The sequence below is a fragment of the Coregonus lavaretus genome, assembly GCF_964263955.1.
Source record: "Coregonus lavaretus genome assembly, chromosome: 35".
NCBI classification, from domain to species: Eukaryota; Metazoa; Chordata; class Actinopteri; order Salmoniformes; family Salmonidae; genus Coregonus; species Coregonus lavaretus.
The window spans coordinates 7,781,332-7,803,347 of record NC_140022.1 but is presented as its reverse complement, the minus strand read 5'-3'; the positions used below and the strand labels follow the sequence as shown (position 1 = coordinate 7,803,347).

At 44.1% G+C, this 22,016-nt stretch overlaps 2 protein-coding genes across 2 annotated transcripts; one reads left to right on the top strand and one right to left on the bottom strand.

Moving 5' to 3' along the window:
• Positions 1–580: 580 nt before the first annotated feature.
• Positions 581–5,256, bottom strand: LOC311109900 (angio-associated migratory cell protein-like). The gene is made up of 11 exons (XM_084152916.1): positions 4,911–5,256; positions 4,508–4,651; positions 4,271–4,390; positions 3,972–4,111; positions 3,679–3,823; positions 3,487–3,570; positions 2,902–3,017; positions 1,886–1,983; positions 1,656–1,746; positions 1,368–1,522; positions 581–1,177 (listed from the first exon to the last, which is right to left on the bottom strand). The coding sequence occupies exons 1-11, from the start codon at positions 5,002–5,004 to the stop codon at positions 1,102–1,104; spliced, it is 1,263 nt and encodes a 420-aa protein (XP_084009042.1). The 5' UTR covers positions 5,005–5,256; the 3' UTR covers positions 581–1,101.
• A 1,053-nt stretch (positions 5,257–6,309) lies between these two features.
• Positions 6,310–6,729, top strand: LOC311109911 (histone H2A-like; the record flags this gene model as incomplete). The annotated part of the gene is made up of 1 exon (XM_084152927.1): positions 6,310–6,729. One exon carries the CDS (start codon positions 6,310–6,312, stop codon positions 6,727–6,729), a length of 420 nt encoding a protein of 139 aa, XP_084009053.1.
• Between the last annotated feature and the right edge of the window lie 15,287 nt (positions 6,730–22,016).

The following is a 22,016-nucleotide window of genomic DNA, read 5'->3' as shown; positions in this document are numbered from 1 at the left end:
TCCGAATGCACTGTATCCGAGTCATATCTGTATAATATTAGATTAGCCTAAAAGCTATTTTGGCTAGGCCACCCTGTAGCGTGGTTGAACGCTTGGGTTTGAACACACAAACCCAAGCTTACAACAACAAATTAGGTCATCTCCTGATACAGTTGACTTTGTAGTAGGCTTATCAGATCTCTAATCATAACAGTGTTCTGGTCCCTATAGTGTGTGTCACAAATGGCACCCTATTCCATATATAGTGCATAACTTTTGACCAGAGCCCTAGTCAAAAGAAGTGCACTATTTAGAGAATAGGATGCCATTTGAGAGACATGTGACTCGATGACGGTCTGCACATTATTACTTCAGGAAAGGTAGGAAGGATGCATTTGTAAAGTATTTCAACAGGGCCCAATATATTTACATAGGATTGAGTTTCCATAATTTGGGGTGATTTTGGGGGAAAGTGAGGATTACACTCCACAAATCACCAGACATTATGGGGACATCACTGAGGTCTCCATCTCTACGTAGCTCTATTGCCTTAATGTGGATTCATAATTGCCATCAAACCAAATCGCACAGTGAACAAAGGTACAGATGTAAACGTATTTAGTGATAAATCAAGGACCACACGACATATCACATTGGTCTACTGTTAGATGCTTCATTGCCTCTAGGTTGATGTGTTCCAACATCCACACTAGGCACACCACTTACAATGCATATCTTTTGTGTGGGTTCTACTTGAGAACCCTGAGTAGAATGGCTGTCAGTTCTAGAACCTATAACACTGCAGGTCTACTACGGATCAGAGAGACAAGACCCTTCAAAAACCCTCAGTTGTGAGAAAACACAATGAAAGGCCAGGTTTCAATCCGATCGTGCTTTGTCGACAATGCGCCATTTAAAGGACAATTTCCGATTGAGCCGACATATGCAGTGTTCACCGTTAATGCGGTCTCCACAAACACGGGAACATTGCCTTTAAAAGGTGCATTCGGATTGAATCCCGGCCGAAGTCCGTTCATCTGTTTGTGGCTATTGTTGACAGGGAAAAGTAGAAGGGTGAGTCCATCCCCATTTCTCTCTCTCTTTCTCCCTCTACTCCCCCCATTAACGGTCTGGTCGTTGGAGGCAGAAGACTTTGGCCTGGTGGTCTCCAGAGGCAGTGACCGCCATAGATGCTTCTCTGTGAGGGAGGAGAGAGAGTCAGAGAGGAGAACAGGAGCTCAACGCCGTTAAACACACACCTTTCTGGCTCAAGTAAGTAAAATACAAGTTCCCCATAACCACTGATACAGGGTCAGACATTTGGTTCATAAGCCTAATTGAAAAGGTTAGGATCTGTGATTAGAGGCAACTTAGGTGTGTGTGTGTACCTGTTGAGTGTGAAGTCGAGGATCTCCGCCTGGTGGCCGCGGTACTCTGACACCATGGTCCCGGAGCGGGCGTCCCACAGCCTCACCGCACCGTCCAGACTGCAGGTGGACACCACAGAGGAGGACTCCTCCCACTGCAGATGAACAATGCCAGCCTGAGACACACACAAAGTCAGTTATAGAGCATTTATAAAAGGCATATGAAAGTAGCAGAGCAACATATCTCTACAATCGATAATTGGGGGTTTGGTTGTGATTTGAGAGCTTGTTGGATGGCTGGTTTCTTACCTGGTGCTGGCACTTGTGTCGGAGGACCTGTGAGGAGAGGTCATAGATAGCCAGGGTCCCATCCAGATACGCCACCGCTATCAGGGGAAACCTGGACAAGAGAACATGGCATCATTCAAAACAAGGCAACTGTTACGCACTTTATTACATGTAGTTAATTTATGGTTAACTTATGATTCTGGTCTTATGTTAAAAACATGATGACTGATGTTAAAAACATGAAGTCTTACACATTGCAGAACCCCACTGACTCCACCGAATTGGTCTCCTCAGCATCCTCCAGAGAGGCTTTGGCTTTGCCCCCGTCCACGGAGAACACACCCAACACCTACACACCCCATTAGATACGTTCCAGTTATAGAGCATATAAGAACGGATACCAAAGTAGCAGGAAAGCACATCTCTAAAACCCATAACATGTTGGTCCATTGAACACATGACAAACATAACTTTTTCTTGTGAATAATGCATGTCAATCTCCCCATGCCATCACTTAATCTCTCCCACCATGTAAACCCAGAAGTACTGTTTTCATTCCCACTATCCTTTGTATGGGTTTTCTACCATAGCTACAGTAGTTCTCTAGCCTACAGTAGTTATGTTCTCTATAATACAGTAGTTAAGTGTTCTCTATAATACAGTAGTTATGTGCTCTCTATAATACAGTAGTTATGTGCTCTCTATAATACAGTAGTTATGTGCTCTTTATAATACAGTAGTTATGTGTTCTCTATAATACAGTAGTTATGTGTTCTCTATAATACAGTAGTTATGTGCTCTCTATAATACAGTAGTTATGTGCTCTCTATAATACAGTAGTTATGTGCTCTCTATAATACAGTACATTTACATTTTAGTCATTTAGCAGACACAGTAGTTATGTGCTCTCTATAATACAGTAGTTATGTGTTCTCTATAATACAGTAGTTGTGTTCTCTATAATGTCTGCTAAATGGCATATTATATTATTATAATACAGTAGATATGTGTTCTCTATAATACAGTAGTTATGTGTTCTCTATAATACAGTAGATATGTGTTCTCTATAATACAGTAGTTATGTGTTCTCTATAATACAGTAGTTATGTGTTCTCTATAATACAGTAGTTATGTGTTCTCTATAATACAGTAGTTATGTGTTCTCTATAATACAGTAGTTATGTGTTCTCTATAATACAGTAGTTATGTGTTCTCTATAATACAGTAGTTATGTGTTCTCCATCATGCAGTAGTGTCCGCTGCCCACCTTGCCAGTGGCAGTGTTGATGAGCTTGGCAGAGCCGTCCACGGAGCCCGTCAGCACCAGAGAGCCGTCCTTGTTACAGGCCAGGCACGTCAGCGCCCCCTGGTGCCCATCATGACCTGAGGTTGCCAGAGAAGCGAGGAGACAGTTGAGTGGGGGTAGACGTTATAATAAATAATAATAATATGCCATTTAGCAGACGCTTTTATCCAAAGCGACTTACAGTCATGCGTGCATACATTTTTTTTTTTTGTGTATGGGTGGTCCCGGGGATCGAACCCACTACCTTGGCGTTACAAGCGCCGTGCTCTACCAGCTGAGCTACAGAGGACCACGTTGTCCCTAACCACTGGTCCAGTGCCAGTTATTATTATTTTATCCTCAGAAAAATCAAGATTAGGATTTGGGGTTTGGTCATCTGATCTAGATATAAAGTAAGCTATGTACACTGATAAAAACATCCCACACTGATTTTCATGAGGTCATGCACACTTAACCCCCCTGGCCATGACACATATCCTGCCGTCTGGCAGTAGTGGGGATTGTCACATACTCTGTTCAGGAGTGTGACAGCTTGGCCAAACTTACCTTTAATCACATGGGTGGCGTTTCCCTGCTTCAGGTCCCAAAGTCGTACGTTCCCATCTCCATAGCCCACCACAGCTCTCTTCCCTGTGGAGAAAAGACAAACGTTGTTACATGTTCAACCTTGGCAGCACAGATCATGGCAGTGTCCTGTGCTGAATTGTCCTTTATTCTTGACTGGGGAGACGGTCTCACCGTCTGGGAGGACCTTTCCACTGGTTGCCTGGCAGCCGGGGCCCTGCAGGGTCTTACAGTCACCCCCTGGGATCTTCCACATCCAAACGTTACCGTCCGCCATGCCCGCCAGCAGCACTGGGGCGCAGGGGTGCCACTCCAGCCACTAACAAACACACACAGCAACATCAGATGACAAAACTTGATTTAAATACCTAGCTTAAATCAGGCTGACTCAGGTGTGGCAGCGTGTTCCTGCTGGGCTACAACATATATGTGCACCCTGTTTTGGGCCGGGCTGCGTTCTTCCTCACCTCCAGGTCTCCCACCTCGAACGACCACACCTCCTGCTTGGTCTCCACCTTCCAGACCTTGATCAGCCCGCTCATGTCCCCCGTGGCCACCAGGGAAGAGTCATGACTGAATAGAACACTTGTCACAGAGTCCTTATGGCCTACGGTAGTGGAAAAAGAAGGACTGGGGTTTAATATTGGGTGAAACGCAAAGCTTTGTTTATTCTGAGCTCATCTATTTGAGCTCAAATGTCCTATTGGGAGGTCATAGCTAAAGCAAAACCACAACATAACTAATTGATGACAGCTTGGGGTCTCACCTGTGCATTCAAACAGCACTTCCCCGTCACTCACTCTCCAGACATAGGCCTTGTCGTCCTCTCCTCCGGTCACAGCCAAGCTGTTAGTGGCTGGGTCCAGACTCACACAGAATACAGATCCTGGAAAACACAAGTCAATGTGACAACAGAAAAAAAGAGACCCACTGCCACTGATAATACGTTGTGAAGAGACTGAAGAAAAGCACTAGCCAGGTGATAGAGTTAGCTAGCTAGTACCAGTGTGTTTGGAAAAGGTGAGTTCACTGTCGTCTTGTTCTTTTTCCTGCTCCATCTCGTCGTCGGTATCCCAGTCTTCCTGTTCATCGTCTCCGTCCCCAGCGTCTCCGACGTCCACGTCCTCGAACTCATCCGCCAAATCATCTATGTCGGTCAAAAAGTGAGGTATTACTGTACTTGCCACACATGTACCTCTCTTAGTTTTACACAGTACCGCGACATTAACTCATAGAAGATCAAACCAAGACATTGCCACCAGCGTCCAAGTGACAACTTATGTTGCTCAATCAATGACAGTCCATGTGGCAAGTCCTCATACAGTTATATGGGCATTAGCTAAACCACACCCCTTGAAGCATCTGATTCTGACCAACTAGCTAGCTAAGCATACAACCATCATTACCTGGGCTTTGCTCTGTTTCGTTTAGGTCGATGACTTCTATGATCTCTTCATCCCCGTGGAACTGTACCGAATTTTCGTCCGAGTTATCCATCATAGCTAACTTACCTAGCTAGCTAGATGTTACCAAGGTGGCTAAATTAGCTGCCTAACTTGGGCGCTCAAACGTTTGCTAGCGCAATAACTGTTGAATTCAGGTTAAGAAAATATGTTAAGTCAATCACAGTAAACGCTAAAGATTCTTGGTGCTGACCGTAGAATAAATACTAGCTAGAGAGAAAAATTCTAAATAGTGTCCCCATGTTTTCTTCACATGTGGGGAACTCTCCGGAATTCTCTGGCACTCCGTGATGACGTCAATTAAACATTTGATATGATTGGTGTTTCGCCGTTCAGCTTGACACGCCCCCTTCATAGTAACAACCAATCCATGCCAATGTGGGCGGGACTTCAACATGAATACTTCATCGGAGAGGAACCTCCTACCTTGTTCACTAGATGGCACAATAACACCATTATCATCATGCTGGCTTTCATCCTTACCCTCTTCTAATATAGTGTTTCCCAACTCCGGTCCTCCAGTACCCCCAACTGCACACATTTTTGTTGTAGACCCGGACAAAAACACCTGATTCAACTTGTCAAGGGCTTGATGAATAGTTGACAAGTAGAATCGGGTGTGCTTGTCCATGGCCACTACAAAAATATGTGCTGTTGGGGTACTCGGGACCAGAGTTTGGAAACACTGTTCAAATATAATATTTTTGGGATAAGAACGTCTGCTAAATGACTTAAATGTAATCTGAAATGATCTGAAAACAGAATAGGTGAAAGATGGCGCAACTTCCACCTACCCTATCGGTTCTGCTAACGTACTGTATATCTATCCAGTCATCTAAGGACTAGGGAGTAGTAAGCGTTAGGGCCTAGGGGTCGATTTGGAATTGGGCCCCATGTGAATTTATTTGTATCTAATTGGCTATCCAATCAGACATAAGCAATTACGACATGTGACTTTTGGAAAACAGGTTCCCTCAATAATGCAACTGATTTTTTCCATCATAAAAGAGGCACTATGGGTGCTCTTATATCCAGTCTAGGCCTCTCGTAGTTCTTACAAACAGCCTGTCACCGTGAGTATAACCATGTTTCGGTTTTTCACTTGTCCTCTTCCATATTTTGATTTAAAGTGTAAGTGCCCTGGTATTTCTGTTAACTGTGCAAATGGTGTGCCTGTGGCATTGTAGTGAGTACCAGCTGAAGGATTAGGTCTACCTCTTTGCATCCACAACTGTTCACAGGAGGGCTTGTATACTGAGGCTACACGATACACTTGAGGTGAATGCTTGAATCCTTTCAACAGCCCACTAAAATATGTACTTTGCTTGTCAGAAACTGCAAGATGTCTGGTCGTGGAAAGAAAGCTGTCTCCAAATTGAAGACTCCCACAAGCCGCTCTGCCAGGGCAGGTCTCCAGTTTCCTGTAGCCCGAATTCACCGTCTGCTGAAGAAGGGCAATTACGCTGCCCGCATCGGTGTAGGAGCGGCAGTCTATCTCGCTGCCATACTGGAGTATCTCTGCGCTGAAGTCCTGGAGCTGTCGGGCAACGCAGCCCGTGACAACAAGAAGTCGCGCATTACTCCACGGCACATCCAACTGGCTGTGCGGAACGATGAAGAGCTGAACACTCTGTTCGGCGCGGTCACCATATCGGAGGGTGGTGTCCTTCCAAACATCCAAGCCATATTGCTCCCCAAGAAGACCAAACGACCTAAAGACGACGGCAGCCATGCCAAAGACGTCCAGTCTCAAGAGTTTTAATATATACCTTACAATCTTTTACCGCAAACTTGTCCCTTTTACACTGTTTTCCTTAATAAATGACTAATTTAAAGAATTTGTCTTTAGTGTTGCCTAGCTGATGCACTGCGATTTCCAGACATATGTAGCGTTTATTGAGGAAATTGTGTTTCAAACTACATAATTAGTCAGGGCTGGGGTCAATTCAGGAAGTGATTTGAATTAAGTCCCAACATTACATTTTAGTCATTTAGCAGACGCTCTTATCCAGAGCGACTTACAGTTAGTGAGTGCATACATTTTTTTTTTCTCATACTGGTCCCCCGTGGGAATCGAACCCACAACCCATGCTCTACCAACTGAGCTACACGGAACAATGACACACTGTTTGCCAAATGGCTTCTCAGTTTGAGAAGTTACATTTTTATTAAAGCCCCTTCGCTCGACTAGGAATTTCAATTTACTTCCTGATTTGACTGACCTCAATTTGAATTGACCCCAACCCTGCAAGGAATGAGGTAGGCCTACTGGTTTCATTGGTGAAAACTAATTCCCTGGTATTGAGTGGGGCTCCAACATGCACTTAACTGGGCTACTAGTGTGACTTGTTTCGGTGTAAAACTAGGGCGTTGCAGAACTCTACGCTTAATGGTTTAGTCTCCATCCAAAAAGCCGGTGTAACTGCTTTAAGGACGTAACTTGCGCTCACTCCTCAGCTAGCTTGAAATGTGGCTAGAGCATCCAATTGGTACCGTTTGGGTGGCTCAACCTGTTGAACTGTTAATTAGAGCGGTCGTGACGCAGAGGACCACTGGTTCGAGCCCAGTATGGGGCAGTCGGACAATGGAGAAAGCTCAGCTGTTAGCAGCACGCTGACCCCTGTTACACAGGGATGGGGAAAACAATTTAAAATTACATGGGAGAATTTTCCATATTCAATATAGAGAAACCCTCCCTGGCTTTAATCAACTCTCCGAGCCCTGGCTAGCCAAACCTTTTAAACGTCATTGAGCTCCTTTCCATATCTAAGAGTGGCTGCCATGTACTCTTATTATACATGAAAGCACTCTGTGTGTTTTCCCCGTTCAGGGCCGTCTGTGTACTTGGTCTGGGCTTACTTCGGCCTGCTCCTGAGTCTTTGATCCTGCGGTGCAGGCCTGGCATAGGGCTGCCTGCCGGCATCGTGCCGAGGAGGGTTTCACTGACGGGCAGATCTTCAGCGTGGACAAACACTACAGTACTGCACCACGATAAGGTAATCCGTTTGAGGGAAACCTGGGTAGAATGGTTTTAGGTACACAAATGCTGCACCTATGAGGAGGCATATTTTGTGTTTTTTTATGGCTTGATATTACTTCAAATGTACTATTAGTACAAAATGTTTATCAATAGTTATGTCAGATGTGATATGTTTATGTATGATAATGAGAGGATTTCCTCTAGCAAAGGAAATGTAGGCAACATGATGTATTATTCCTCATTTCTTCTTTGTCAATCCATTTAAGTTCCCAATTTGTCTAGAAGTCACATGAAACAATGCTTTTCAGGTCTCTACTTTTGTCCTATGTGCTCAGACATATGCGATAACTGAACTGTGGGTGGGCTTCTTTAAACTGTCCATAGGGATGACTTAACAGTCAGACGCCAGAATCAGTCATAACAGCTGATGTCAGTTTATCACAAAAATGAGCCTGTTTAATACTGACACTCTGGGATGCTGTAACAACACACACATATTGTACATGCACATAAGCAAGCACTCACACACACACTGTAATTCCAGGCTCCTTTTCTAGGGCCTGGAAGCTGTTAGAGGGAGGGGGAACATAATGAGTATGCAGGTCTGGGATCCTTTGGTGGAAACTTGTGGACTAGTTGGCTCTACTGTTAAAGCCTTGCTCTGCTTTTCTTTAACGAGGACACTTTATGGCCGTTTTAACACTTTACAGCCCCCCATTTCCCTTTCATAGTTTCCATTTGCGAACATATAGGTGAGATTTTGTTTTTTAATTTTCTCTTATGTAGGGCAGTGGTTCTCAAACTTCTCCTCGGGGACCCACAGACATTTCACAATTTTGTTTTAGCCCTGTACTAGTTCATCTGATTAATCTAATCAAGGGTTTGATTATTAGTTGACAAGTTGAATCAGGTGTACTAGCTCTGGAATAGATCAAATACATGGAACGGCTGGGGGTCCCGAGGAGAGGTTTGGAACGGCTGGGGGTCCCCGAGGAGAGGTTTGGAACGGCTGGGGTCCCCGAGGAGAGGTTTGGAACGGCTGGGGGCCCCGAGGAGAGGTTTGGAACGGCTGGGGGCCCCGAGGAGAGGTTTGGAACGGCTGGGGGTCCCCGAGGAGAGGTTTGGAACGGCTGGGGGCCCCGAGGAGAGGTTTGGAACGGCTGGGGGTCCCGAGGAGAGGTTTGGAACGGCTGGGGGTCCCGAGGAGAGGTTTGGAACGGCTGGGGGCCCCGAGGAGAGGTTTGGAACGGCTGGGGGTCCCGAGGAGAGGTTTGGAACGGCTGGGGGTCCCGAGGAGAGGTTTGGAACGGCTGGGGGTCCCCGAGGAGAGGTTTGAGAACCACTTTTTTTTCACTCACATGACGTTCTGTATGACACATGCTACAAATAATGAGCATGGCTTAGTCGGCCTAGTTCACAGATTGTGGCTTCACTGCTGTCATAGCCCAGTTGATGTCTGGACAGAATACACTTTGCCAGTAACGTGTGAACAGGCCAGATGCTGGTGTTGGGAATTGATGGTGGAATTTAGAATCCTTGTCTTAGTTTGTGTGAAACATATTCACACCAGTCTTGCATAGTGTATATGGATCTATATGACTCTGACCGGCCCATCAATGCTAGACATAGGTATTTTGGAGATCCACTATACTCATTCAATATACATTCCCTGGGCCAAACATACTCTGTAAAACAAGACAAGTTGATGTATAAACAGGGTATGTGAACATCTTTTTTTTGTTGTTGTTGTAAACTCCTTTGTAGTGTCAGTGAGGTCTGTGTGCTGTGGGACAGTGATTTGTGGCTGATGTTGGGTGAGGAACAGACTTCCCTTTGCAACCACTTATAGCCAGTTAGACTCAAACGGGCCTTGTGCTCTCCATACACTCTGCTCTCAGTGCCGCTGTTAACTGCTAAACCCATAACCACAGTTCCAGGGACAGTGTGGGTCTAGTCACTCAGTGTGGTTTGGCCAAAGCTATGGTGGGAAGAACTGATCCCAAGTCAGTTGTTAGATTTAATAAGAGCTGAGAGTTACTAATGCATTTAGAATGCTTTTTCTTTCAAACACAAAGGTCTCTACAACTTTTCAAAGAGCCTATGGTCATGTCTGTAAAATCAAAGAATTGAACTGAATATGACCTCACCCCCCATGACAGAAACAGACAAGTTGAAATGTATCTACTACTGTACCCGCGCTGGTCGTTATTACCTTTTGATAGCTAATTCTATAGCTCCCACCAAGTTTATTATAGTTTTGTGTTTTTATATTCCTTTACATTTTTCTATTGGTTTTTTAATTATTTGAAATTCTGTTTATAATAATAATAATATGCCATTTAGCAGACGCTTTTATCCAAAGCGACTTAGTCACGCGTGCATACATTTTTTGTGTATGGGTGGTCCCGGGGATCGAACCCACTACCTTGGCGTTACAAGCGCCGTGCTCTACCAGCTGAGCTACAGAGGACCACGTTTAGTTTCAGACCTGATTTCTCGTTTTGATATTATTTAGTTTTAGTGTTGGAGGCTAGGAGCCAGAAAGCAAGTGTTGGAGGCTAGGAGCCATTTGTGTTGTACAGTTTGTTTATTTTTTGTGATTTGGATTTAAAAGGAATAGTGCAGAGACTGATGCAATAAATATTATGGGAGGAAACTCTCTCACCCCTGTTTACACATTTTTTGTCATTTGGCAGACGCTCTTATCCAGAGCAATTTAGAGGAGCAATTAGCGTTAAGTGCCTTGCTCAAGGGCACATCGACAGATCTTTCACCTAGTCAGCTCCGGGATTCAAACCAGTGACCTTTTGGTTACTGGCCCAACACTCTTAACCACTAAGCTACCTGCCACCAATCCAATGCATTTGAATTTAAGTAGTACATGTACAGTGTGTAAGAATAATCCAGTTAGCTACCGAGCAGTTTTTCACAGGTTAGCGTTTTTCGTTATGAACCTTGTTCTGGAGGCAGCTCTGCAGAGCGGTCACTAGCTAGCAAAGCCACAAAGTCATAAACCTAACCTTAACCACACTGCTAGCCCTAATGCCTAAACCTAACCTTAAATTAAGACTAAAAAGCTCATTCTTTTTTCATTCATTTTTACAATATAGCCAATTTTGACATTGCAGCTGGTTTAAGGGGAAATCGTACAGTTCTGCCTCCAGGACAAGTCTCATCACAATAAACGTCAACCATCACGATGCGGACAACTGCATATGCGCAGTTCGGCGCGAGATGACCGTTAGACCCGATGATGTGATTCTGCGCAAGAGAGCAGTTTCTACCTATCTTAATACCGTACTTTCTTTGATAGCCAGTGATGCACAAGCTAGTTCTATTTTAAACTTCGCCTTCTCCTGGCCGCCTCTACCCGCCATATTCAGCACATTTACATTTTAGTCATTTAGCAGACGCTCTTATCCAGAGCGATTTACAGGAGCAATTAGGGTTAAGTGCCTTGCTCAAGGGCACATCGACAGATTTTTTTCACCTAGTCGGCTCGGGGATTAGAACCAGCGACCTTTCGGTTACTGGCACAACGCTCTTAACCACTAAGCTACCTGCCGCCGCTAAAACAACCCAAAAGCTTGAAAATCCCTTTCCATTTTTGCCCAAAGTAAAAAATAAATAAAAAATAAACAACTAAAACTGAACATAATTCATGATGGATTTTATTTTAGTTCGTTTTGAAGTAAAAGATAATAGATTCAGTGTAGTTTTTGTTTTTCGAAGGGGTTTGTTAATTATTGTTTTTTCATGATTTAGTTTCAGTTTTAGTTAACTATAATAACCTTGGCACCCACACTAACTAATTTAGTGTTTCTGTGTCAACAATAAAGCTTTCCCAGTGCCTAGTTTCCAGGGCCAGAAAACATGTTGGGGAGTGTCTCTCTGTCAGTTTTTTGTTGTTGTGTCATGCAGAAGAAATGGCAGATCCTTTTACACTCTTGTCTAAATGGAGATTATTTACAGATGTAGTATCTTCATTTGATCACTCTTTTGTCGCTGCACAGCAGGAAATGCAAACTTGTAGTGTATTCGAGGTTTAAAAAGTTTTCTAAAGTTTGTAATTTCCACTTTAAAATGTCAGACTTGATTTGCCCTAACAGAAAAATTTATCAACCCCTACAAAATATGTCCATTAATTATAATCCACATAATAATTCACATTTCCTGTTGCTGCAGGATTATTTTCCTGTTGTAGCAAACTGGCTCAAATTAAGATCCTACAAATGTATGTGTGTGTCAGTGTAAAGAGGTCAAAGTTCACGCTGGATTAAAAAATATAATAATAGTCAGTGGTGACAAAATAATGGAAAGCATGTTATACAAAGATTCGTATTAACAAATATTCGGACAGATTTTGTGTAAGAATATGTTGTAATAATTCTAGTATATCACTGAACTTGTAAATGAGTCCACGCATCTTCCTCCAAGGCATTTACACAATCTATATGAATAATGTGCACAGCTGATCTCTTTTTAAGGGACCACTGGACAAGAAGATTGTAGACAATCAGCTTCCCGGTGAGAGCTGGAGACATCCATGCATTCCCAGTTAGAGCAGCTAATGCGCTAATAACCAAAATGCTAATCAGATGTTCATTGAGTGTAGGACTGGGAGCCCCAGGTAGCATACACCAATCCTGCTGCTCCTTTGACGTCATTGCTCTCAATCTGTACGTCTCCAACACACCTGGGAGACATTACCCCAGACACAAACACACACGTAAGCACACCTACACACGTATGTGCACACACACATACTTACACAGGCATGCATGCATGCACTCACTTACACACCGGCACACATGTATAGGTAGGCCCACAGGCAGATGCACACACACACACACACACACACTTAATTCCACACACTTCATTCTTCACCAGTGTGTTCCTGAAAGCAGGACTACTACTGCAGGTCATGTTAATTCCAGTGCTCTGAAAGGATAAGACTGAGCGTGATCAGATAGAGAAAACTCTCCCACATGGTTTGGATACAGTACAGCCAGCCTCCATACATCTCACAGAGAGAGCATTATCTTTCAGCATTATCGTAAATGTTCTCACATGTAGGTCTTGTTTGGCTTGAAACACCTGATGTACCATGTAGAGAACGCATAGATATGTGAACGATGTTGAGGTATGCCTCACTGTTGTTCAGTAGCAGGACAATGATGTGCCTTATCCAGTGCAGCCATCGATGACAGATAAACAATTATAGGTGCATGAAGAATCAATTTTTATTAGGCCTGCTAATAGTACTCAAGGCCTTGCAAACTGTGAGTAAAATGCCACCATACACTCTTCAAAAATGATTATTTGGCTGTCCCCATAGAATAACCATTTTTGGTTCCAAGGAGAACCCTTTTTGGTATATCTACTTTCTCAGACTGGGGAAAAGATCCCTGTGGCTTTCCCCTAAAGAGCTTATCTTTCTCAGGCTCGCCAACATGAGACATGTCTCCAAGACTGCTCAGTTACATAACTGATGCACTGTAGCTCATCCAGAGAAATTATAATCCTCCGTTACTATGGATACATCGGTCCCAATAGGCCTTCATTTGTGCTGGGCGGGAGAAATTATCTTAAACTAAAGGGGTTTTATTCTATTCAATCACTGGTGTGCGGAAATGTGGGGTTAAAGATGGAATAACACAATGTGTCTTGATGAGAGAATGGATATGGTCTGGATTATTTTTTTAAAGGTACAATCTGTTGGATTTCCTGCTGCTGATTGTTGATAATTATAGTAATTAGTTATAATAGGCCCACCCCTTGATTATTTTGAAGAATATAATATAATCATGTTAGTGAGCCAAACAACTAAATATTTCGTAGACAAGGGCTATTTAAATATGCACATTTTATGGACTGCACCTTTAAATGTTTAAACAAAATAAACTAATCTGGAAAATAAGGATTTTAGGCTGTTATTCCCAATCTCAGAAACTGACCTGGAAACAGATTCTGATTGAGCAGTCCTATATCTCAATTGTCTGATGATGGGTATTAGACCGACACCAGTTGGCAGTTTCAGTAGCAGCCGCCTTAAAAACAGTCAAACAGCAATGTGGTTAACTTTGCTGACTGCTCCTTGTGTTGTGTCTGTGGGTGGATGAGACGCAAAATTAAATTCAATAATGGAAATAAACACTATTAGATTACACGGCTGCAAAGTTTTCATCTGGCAATGAGACAGAATTGGTTAACGCATCGACTCATATTGCTCATGCTGTCAAATGCAGCACAATGTTGTTGTACACAATATCCCAGAGGTAGACGGAGAGACGTATTAGCGCCAAGAGAAAAGTTCCATGTAGGCTATGGAACCTTTATTGCAATAAACAAATAAACTCCTCTATTATATATTAGAGGGTGGGGGGGGGAAGAGAACGCACTAGACTTTCCCGTTAGCCAGCTGTTATAGCCTAACATTATTAAACAGTGCTGTCATACAATGTCGTTATGCTACTGGTTTAGTCGGCATATTGAATAAATATCGATTATTGAATAAATATCGATTATGTGACTAATTACAAAGTATGAATAAACGTAATTCTTGAGAAAGGCTACAATTCCACAGATGATATGTAGGGCCTAGCTATTTTGGCACCTTAACAAATACATAGTCAATAGCACACGACACGCCCTTTCTCGTATCAACCCATAACACAAGTAGGCTATTATGGTAAGTAGGATATCACTAGGCAGTGAATCAATAACCTTAAAGATATAAACACATTAAATATAATATCATTAGAACAGTTCTAAATGCTCACTATCGCTTTCACAGTTGCAACATTATAACAATTTGATATTGATAGCAAACCACGCCTCTCAGTACTTGGATAAATGCAGGGGCGCGACACGTGACTCCGTAACCAAAATCCAGTATGGCGGAATCTGTCAGAAAATGATTATTTCGCCCGTACACTTCTCTAGTGATAAAGTCAAGATATAGATTCTGCATCTTTCTCTGGACAGGGCCGCCTCTTGGAGCATCTAGGTGAGCATATCGTTTATCTTTTCGACGAATGTAGCTCGTTGAAGTGCGAAAATCTTCTGGACGTTGCTTAGGCAATGATGCATTGATTACGGGAGCGGGGACAATCCTATCAAAACAATGTCTGCTGCCTGAAGTTTCCAGTTGAGCTGCTCGGGTTAATGATACATTTATTCTTCCAAAAATAAATGCAATAAGCACAATATTTTGGCTATAGACAGAGTGTTTATTGTTATGGTCCGACGTGTTGTACGCGGGAATAATATGTACGTTAGATAGCTAAATGCATATCTGGCGCGCGACATATTTAGTTACGCACTGTCTCTGACGTGCCTGGATTTGTTCCTGTGTTCTATTTTTAGAACATGGCGGTGGATAGTGGTAGAAACATACATGTTGATAGGGATAGTGTATCAGCATTTTTTCTTTGCCGTTGTAGATCGTAATGTTACGCAATTTTAAAGGAGAAATTGCTGGAAAAGTCAGCTGTGTCTGTCAATGGGCGGTGGTGAAGTGTGTATGCGTCAACCTTTTTTGTGAATGGAGGGCGTGCTGATGAAATGTGTGGTCAGGGAGAGAGAAAGACGGAGTGAATTGTTGCTAATGTGTGTTAATACAACATCCTACTGAATATTTTAGTATGCCTATGTTTTATTTATTAATCACAAAGCAGTTTTTTTTACATTCATGCCAAATGTACACGTATTTAAAGAATGTGTAGATGTGTATGCAGCACGTTAAAAATGTACCAGGGTTGTTTTACTGAAGATAAGGAACAATATTATATTGTAGATTGGTTGTGGAGCTATACACCCTGGGTCTCTTTCTCTGAGCTAGATGGCCTGTCTCTCCTAATCTGTCACCCTGTTTCACACAACCAGTTTGGGGACAATGGGGCCAGACGCGCGCACGCACACACACACACACCAAGCAAAGCCCCAGACCCCCAGGGAAGGGGGGGGGGGCTATAAAGAGAGAGTGCAGAGGCATAGCGCCCCAGGGGTTTACCCCCCCCACACACACACACAGACGCATACACACAAACCCCTTTCCATCACAAAGCGTAAGCGTGAATGTGTGCCAGCCGTGACCGACTTTTGGAGGTTCGTCCAGCAGCTCCACCGTCTGCCCCTCTGTCTTGAGAAGCCCCCACCACAACCCCCCACCCCACCTCTCCCGACCCCCACCGTACCCCTCCCGACACACATGGTCTTCCCTCCCTACCTCCAGGCCATTAGCCTACCCCTCCACATGATGGGTGGTCTAGTAGTCTGTTTGTAATGGTTATTCATTCCATGTGTACACTTATGTGTTAGTGTAGGGGGATTCAGAAAGAGTAATGATTGTTTCTGACTCCAGTTAAGATTTATGTTGCTGATGCGTCATCCTGACTTACTGCCCCTTTCCCTCTGTCTCTCTCTCTCTCTCTCTCTCTCTCTCTGGTAGGCTGGTACAAGTGAGCGGTGTCTCTGATTGGATTACCTGAACAGTAGGCTGTCTGGTGGAGGACTGTTTCCTGTTGCTGACCAGTGAAGAGACCTGTGGGTGATTGTGTTTCCTGTTGCTGACCAGTGAAGAGACCTGTGGGTGATTGTGTTTCCTGTTGCTGACCAGTGAAGAGACCTGTGGGTGATTGTGTTTCCTGTTGCTGACCAGTGAAGAGACCTGCTGGTGATTAGTTTTCCTGCTGAGGAATACTGTGGAACTGTCAACAGCCCCTTTGTGGCCCTGATCTTGGTACACATCAGACCAGCCCCCTTCCCTACACACACACAAACTAACCCTGACCCACACACACCCCACCTGTCCCATTCTCTTCCTCTCCAGGCTGAATATTTTAAAACTTCACTGTGGATTCTCCAAGGACCATCCTGTCAACAATGACATCACACAGTCACCAAGGTAAGCCCTTTACCATGCTCACTGGCTCCAACTCACGTAGGCCTAATGTGTGCTCAATTTGTATAGCTGGACCATCTCAAAAGACCTCTCTGTCAAATCTTATTGGTCAATAAGAAACAGTGACATGGACTCACTCAAAATGATTGATAAGTATATTTTCGGTTCTTTCCTGTTTCTTTGGCTCGTCCTGTAGAAAATGTCATTTGTGCACATGATTGAAAAACAGTATGATGCTGTGAAGTGTCCTACTGTTCTGCCTGTGTTTGTCTAATTGCGTCCATGTTAAAGACTTAGGCTAACCAAAGGTCTCTACTGTTGTGGATGGTGTGATTGGTCATGCTTACCTAACACACTGGGGGATGTGTGCACTATAAATATAATCGCCCAGGTAACGACAGGTAACCCCTCCAGCTATACAGTATATCTTATGAATGATTCCTCACAATACCAGGACAAGAAAATATAAGGATTTTCCCGAAATTGTATTCATAAGATGGTCCTTTGGAGGAAGGATTGCTGACAGAGATTTGACATTTGTATCTAAAAGCATAATTGAGAAATAATTAATCAAAATGGGCATATTTATGACATTTTGGCCTTACCCAGGCTTCCTTTTTAAGACCATAATGATTCATACAGGAATCACTCCTATACCACATCTGCTAGGGCCCCAAGGTGGGCTTACAGTACCTGGAGTACTTCAAATATTTTGATATCGGCCATTTTATTTTGAGAGTCTTGTTAGTGGGACTTAATTCATGTGGCGGCCATGATGTTGAAATTTTACCTGAATACATACTGGTCTGCATCCTGAATGGCACCCTATTACTTATATAGAACTAGTGCACTAGCTTTTGACAGTCAAAAGTAGTGCACTATATAGGGAATAGGGTGCCATTCAGGATTGTCCTAAGTTGTGAGAAACCTTGAGGTAGGCCTACACAATACTAGGTAGTCCCCACTCCCCAGCCAAGCTAAAGCCAGAGTAAGCACATTACATTGTTAGTTGATGCCTGGATTAGTTAGCCTCAACACTTAGTTTTAAATCCAGTCTAATGCTTGTTGGAGATTCTCCATCCTTTTCTCTGTGAATATAGTGTGATACCAACCCCACCCACCCTCCTTTATCTTTATTTTTCTCTCTCCATTCTTCTTTCGCTTTAAACTGAACTACTCTAGGTGTGTGTGATTGTTGCTCATACCCACCATAACTGCTCCTTTTTGTCGATCATTTGTGGAATTGCAGGCTCTTCAGTTTAAATATTATACTTCCTCTTTTCTAAGAACCCCCCCCCCCCCTCCCCCAATCTCTCTCCAAGTTGGGCAATAGGCTAGTTTTTAGGAATGAGATCAGCCAGATAGTGGGTTCACTGTGCAGTCTGTATGAGTGTATATCTGCAAACTGACTGACTGTTTGCATAGAAGTGATTATCTGCCCAGAGAGCTTAGCATATTAGCCGTTGACATCTGCTCAACATTGCGCTTGCGCTAACACACACAGGCTACAGTAGCCTAGTTTTATTGCGCTAACACACACAGGCTACAGTAGCCTAGTTTTATTGCGCTAACGCACACAGGCTACAGTAGCCTAGTTTTATTGAAGGTTGCTTAGTGCTGCATTCTCAAACGTAGGTAACAATATGCACAGCTCCTGGCCTGGTGACCATCAGCTGATGCAGCCAGTGACTAGCGACACAGAGATCCATTTGTGTGTCCTCACACATAAAAATTCAGTCCATACCCATTCAACAACGTTATTGGTAGATAGTCTCTAAACTAGATCTACTAGTCCACATGGTGATCACTCCTTCTTCACACAGCTAAATATGACATGCAGGCCTATGAAATGGATCTGTAGGCCTATTGTAAACAGTGGGGTTACCAGGTATTTCAGACTGCTGCAGTTTTCCCCTGCATAAGAAACGGCCCAGTGGTTCTCTGCCGGGACCTGTCAGTCTTCTCTGTCACGCTGCTGTGGTTTTCCCATGAGCCTCGGCGGCGGCCCCTCTGTGGTTGTGGTCAGTGGTCATACAGGCACACTTATCATCAGTTCCCACGGCGATGCAGTGACTGCCAGGGCTACCCTGTGCAGTGCCTGTCAGTTTAGCTGCGGTAGATAAGAGATCTGCCTGCCCACAATCACAGCACTGTGTGGGTGTGTCACTCGCTTAGCTCTGTAGCTGGCCCATTAGTTTTCTCTTCCACCATTCGTTAGGAAGAAGATATCGGAGCTTTTTCTCTTCTAATGATTTACTTTGAGAAAGGTCTGAATACTTGTCATACACAAAGCAAGCATGCATGCACATTGGGAAAACATAGGCCATAAGCCCTTCAAACTCAACTCTGGACCTCGAAGCTAGTTCCACTGCATATTTTCATAGTTTCCCTCTAATCAGGTACTGATTTATACCTGGGCCACTAAGCGTGTGTAATTAATTGTTATCAGGTAGAACAGAAAAGCAGCAGGACCTCGTAAGTTAAGAGTTGAATACTCCTGCCCTAGCCCTTACATCCTTTGTTGTTCCTAGGTTTGAGAGCTTCCTGGTGGAATCGTTGGATGCCTGCAGTGCAGAGATTGCTTAACCATCTACTGAACGTAATGTCTAAGCACACACTGACGTTGTTTTTGCGGCCGTGAAGAGATATTGAACGAGTGTCCCGTCGGGTCTCATAAAGAGGCTTAATATTTCAGCAGAGTAGGAAGCAGCACATTGATAGTCTTGGGAAATGATGGCAGTGGGCTCTAGCCGGCAAGTTTTTACATTGTCCCACTCAGTGATTCTAAGGGTTTCCTGGAACCACTGCAAACATGTTTACCATCGTTAGAGCTGGCCCAGCACTGAGTCATGATACACACACACACACACACACACACTTCCATTCAGAGCAGAGGCACGGTCGGTAAGTGATTTGGGAATGGGCGGTGGCTTCTTTTGAGCTTCATCTTTTCCTGGGAAAGATGTCGTTTTTGAGCCAATACATCTTTGGCCCAGCAGATGACAAGTGAAACAGTGATCCAGTGTATTCACGTTGACAAAGGACTTTAACCTACTGTAAGTCAATTCTCTCCCTATCTCTGTTTCTATGTGGTTGAACCAGTGAACTCAACATGCTACTCCTTGTCCTCCAGTACAAGACTCCTGTTGAAATGGTTTCTAGTATTCTACAGCTTTCAGGTGCTGATATGCACTCTGATATAAGGCATATGGTCAACAGCAGCACACCTGGTTGTGGCTTTGACTGCTTCAGATAAGATAGACTGATCTAGGCTACAGAGGGTTTCATCTTCATGTTATCTTGATCCTCAGAGAATAAGTGGTGAAATTAGTAGACTGACCGTGTGTGTGTACGTCTAAATGTGCGCTTGTTTGTGTGTGTGCACGTGAGAGCGAGCGTGTGTGTTCACGAGAGAGAGAGAGAGAGAGAGAGAGAGAGAGAGAGAGAGAGAGAGAGAGAGAGAGAGAGAGAGAGAGAGAGAGAGAGAGAGAGAGAGAGAGAGAGAGAGAGAGAGAGAGAGAGAGAGAGAGAGAGAGAGAGAGAGAGAGAGAGAGAGAGAGAGAGAGAGAGAGAGAGAGAGAGAGAGAGAGAGAGAGAGAGAGAGAGAGAGAGAGAGAGAAACACTGGTTTTATCTCCTCACCCTCCTGTCACCCCCTCTCCATCCATTATGAAGATCTCTCTTGTTAAACCACACACTGTCCAGTCCAACTAGAGGTCAAAGGATTAAACCACACACTATCCAATCCAACTAGAGGTGAGGGGTTAAAATCACTCCCACTCTGCACATGGGAGAGCCGTTCACTTCTCCGTGGGCTATTTATAGCAACACATACACAGGCATGTGAGTGAACGCATGGTGAACAAACAACCATTGTTGCTGGTTTCTTGTGTGTGTATTTTCTGCATGATGGAGCAGTTGTCAGTGGCTGCCGTCATGTGCTGCAGAGTAGACCTATAAATGGAACAACAAGAACACTGAACGCAAGGCTACATGACAAAAACACTCCTCTTCTGTTAGCAACTGTTGTCAATGCAACTCAACAGCTTTCAATAGCATGGACAGTAGAGGAGATATGGTTGTCTCTGTCCAACACCTATAGAGACACACACACACACTTCTTTCTTATCAGTGTGAGGCCACGTGTGTTGATGGATGTGTCTAGTACTAATCGCACCTTGTCTGCCCTTGAGACAGGTGAAGACAGAGAGAGAATATGCGTACGTAGAATAACAAACATGTTACACTGTTGACAGGGTGATGTGGTTGGGTGAGGTCATTCAGTCCCGGGAGATGGGTGTGGGTTGGGACAGACAGAGTGCCCTACTGTACTCAGACAGGTGGTATAGTCTGGGACGTAGCTGAGGAATGGCCTGGCCAGCATCTTAAAAACTGAACCATTGTTACATTGTGTGTGTGCATTCGTACGTACGTCCAAGCAGATCATTTTTCTGTAAAAATGTGCGTCTTCAGCTTCTCTTGCCAAATGTTCTAATTGCACCCTATGACCATTGACAATAACTTCTGACCTTCCAGCCAGACAGATTGTCCTCTCCCTCACCAAGACTTGGCTTAGGCCTACTTTGGCCTGGTCCACTCTAGCATACCCCAGCCCAACACATCCAGGACCAGGGGTTATGTCCTGCCTGGGTGAAACAGCCCAGCCCTGGACCCTACCATCCACCCTGACTGTCCAGAGTAAGGCTCCACTGAGCGTCCCGTCCCCCTTAAACAAACACCCTATTATGGGCTCCATACGGGGGCCTTGTCCCTCTGCCTGTTCCTCAGCTCTGTTTTTAATTGGCATTAGGCTAGAGACAGCGGCGGGGGAAAGGAGATAATGAGATGAATGAGACGTCTCTTTGTGCGCCCGAGCCGACTGAGGCCTTTATGTCCGTAACTCTGCACAGAGAGAAACTGGATACAGGGTGTACTGCCAGCTGGCTGCCGCAATTACAGTTTACACAGACGACAGCAAACCTTCTATTCTGGCTTTTGACACGGCCTGTCATTGTTTGTCTCCGAGGGACAGACGAGGAGAGAGGAGGAGGACGATATCAAGTTCAAGTCTGAGATGAGAGAGGAATGGATGGCTGGATGGATGTGTGATTGGTTGAAGTGCTAACTTTTATTGATTATTTCTTTGTTCATTGTCAGGTATCTCT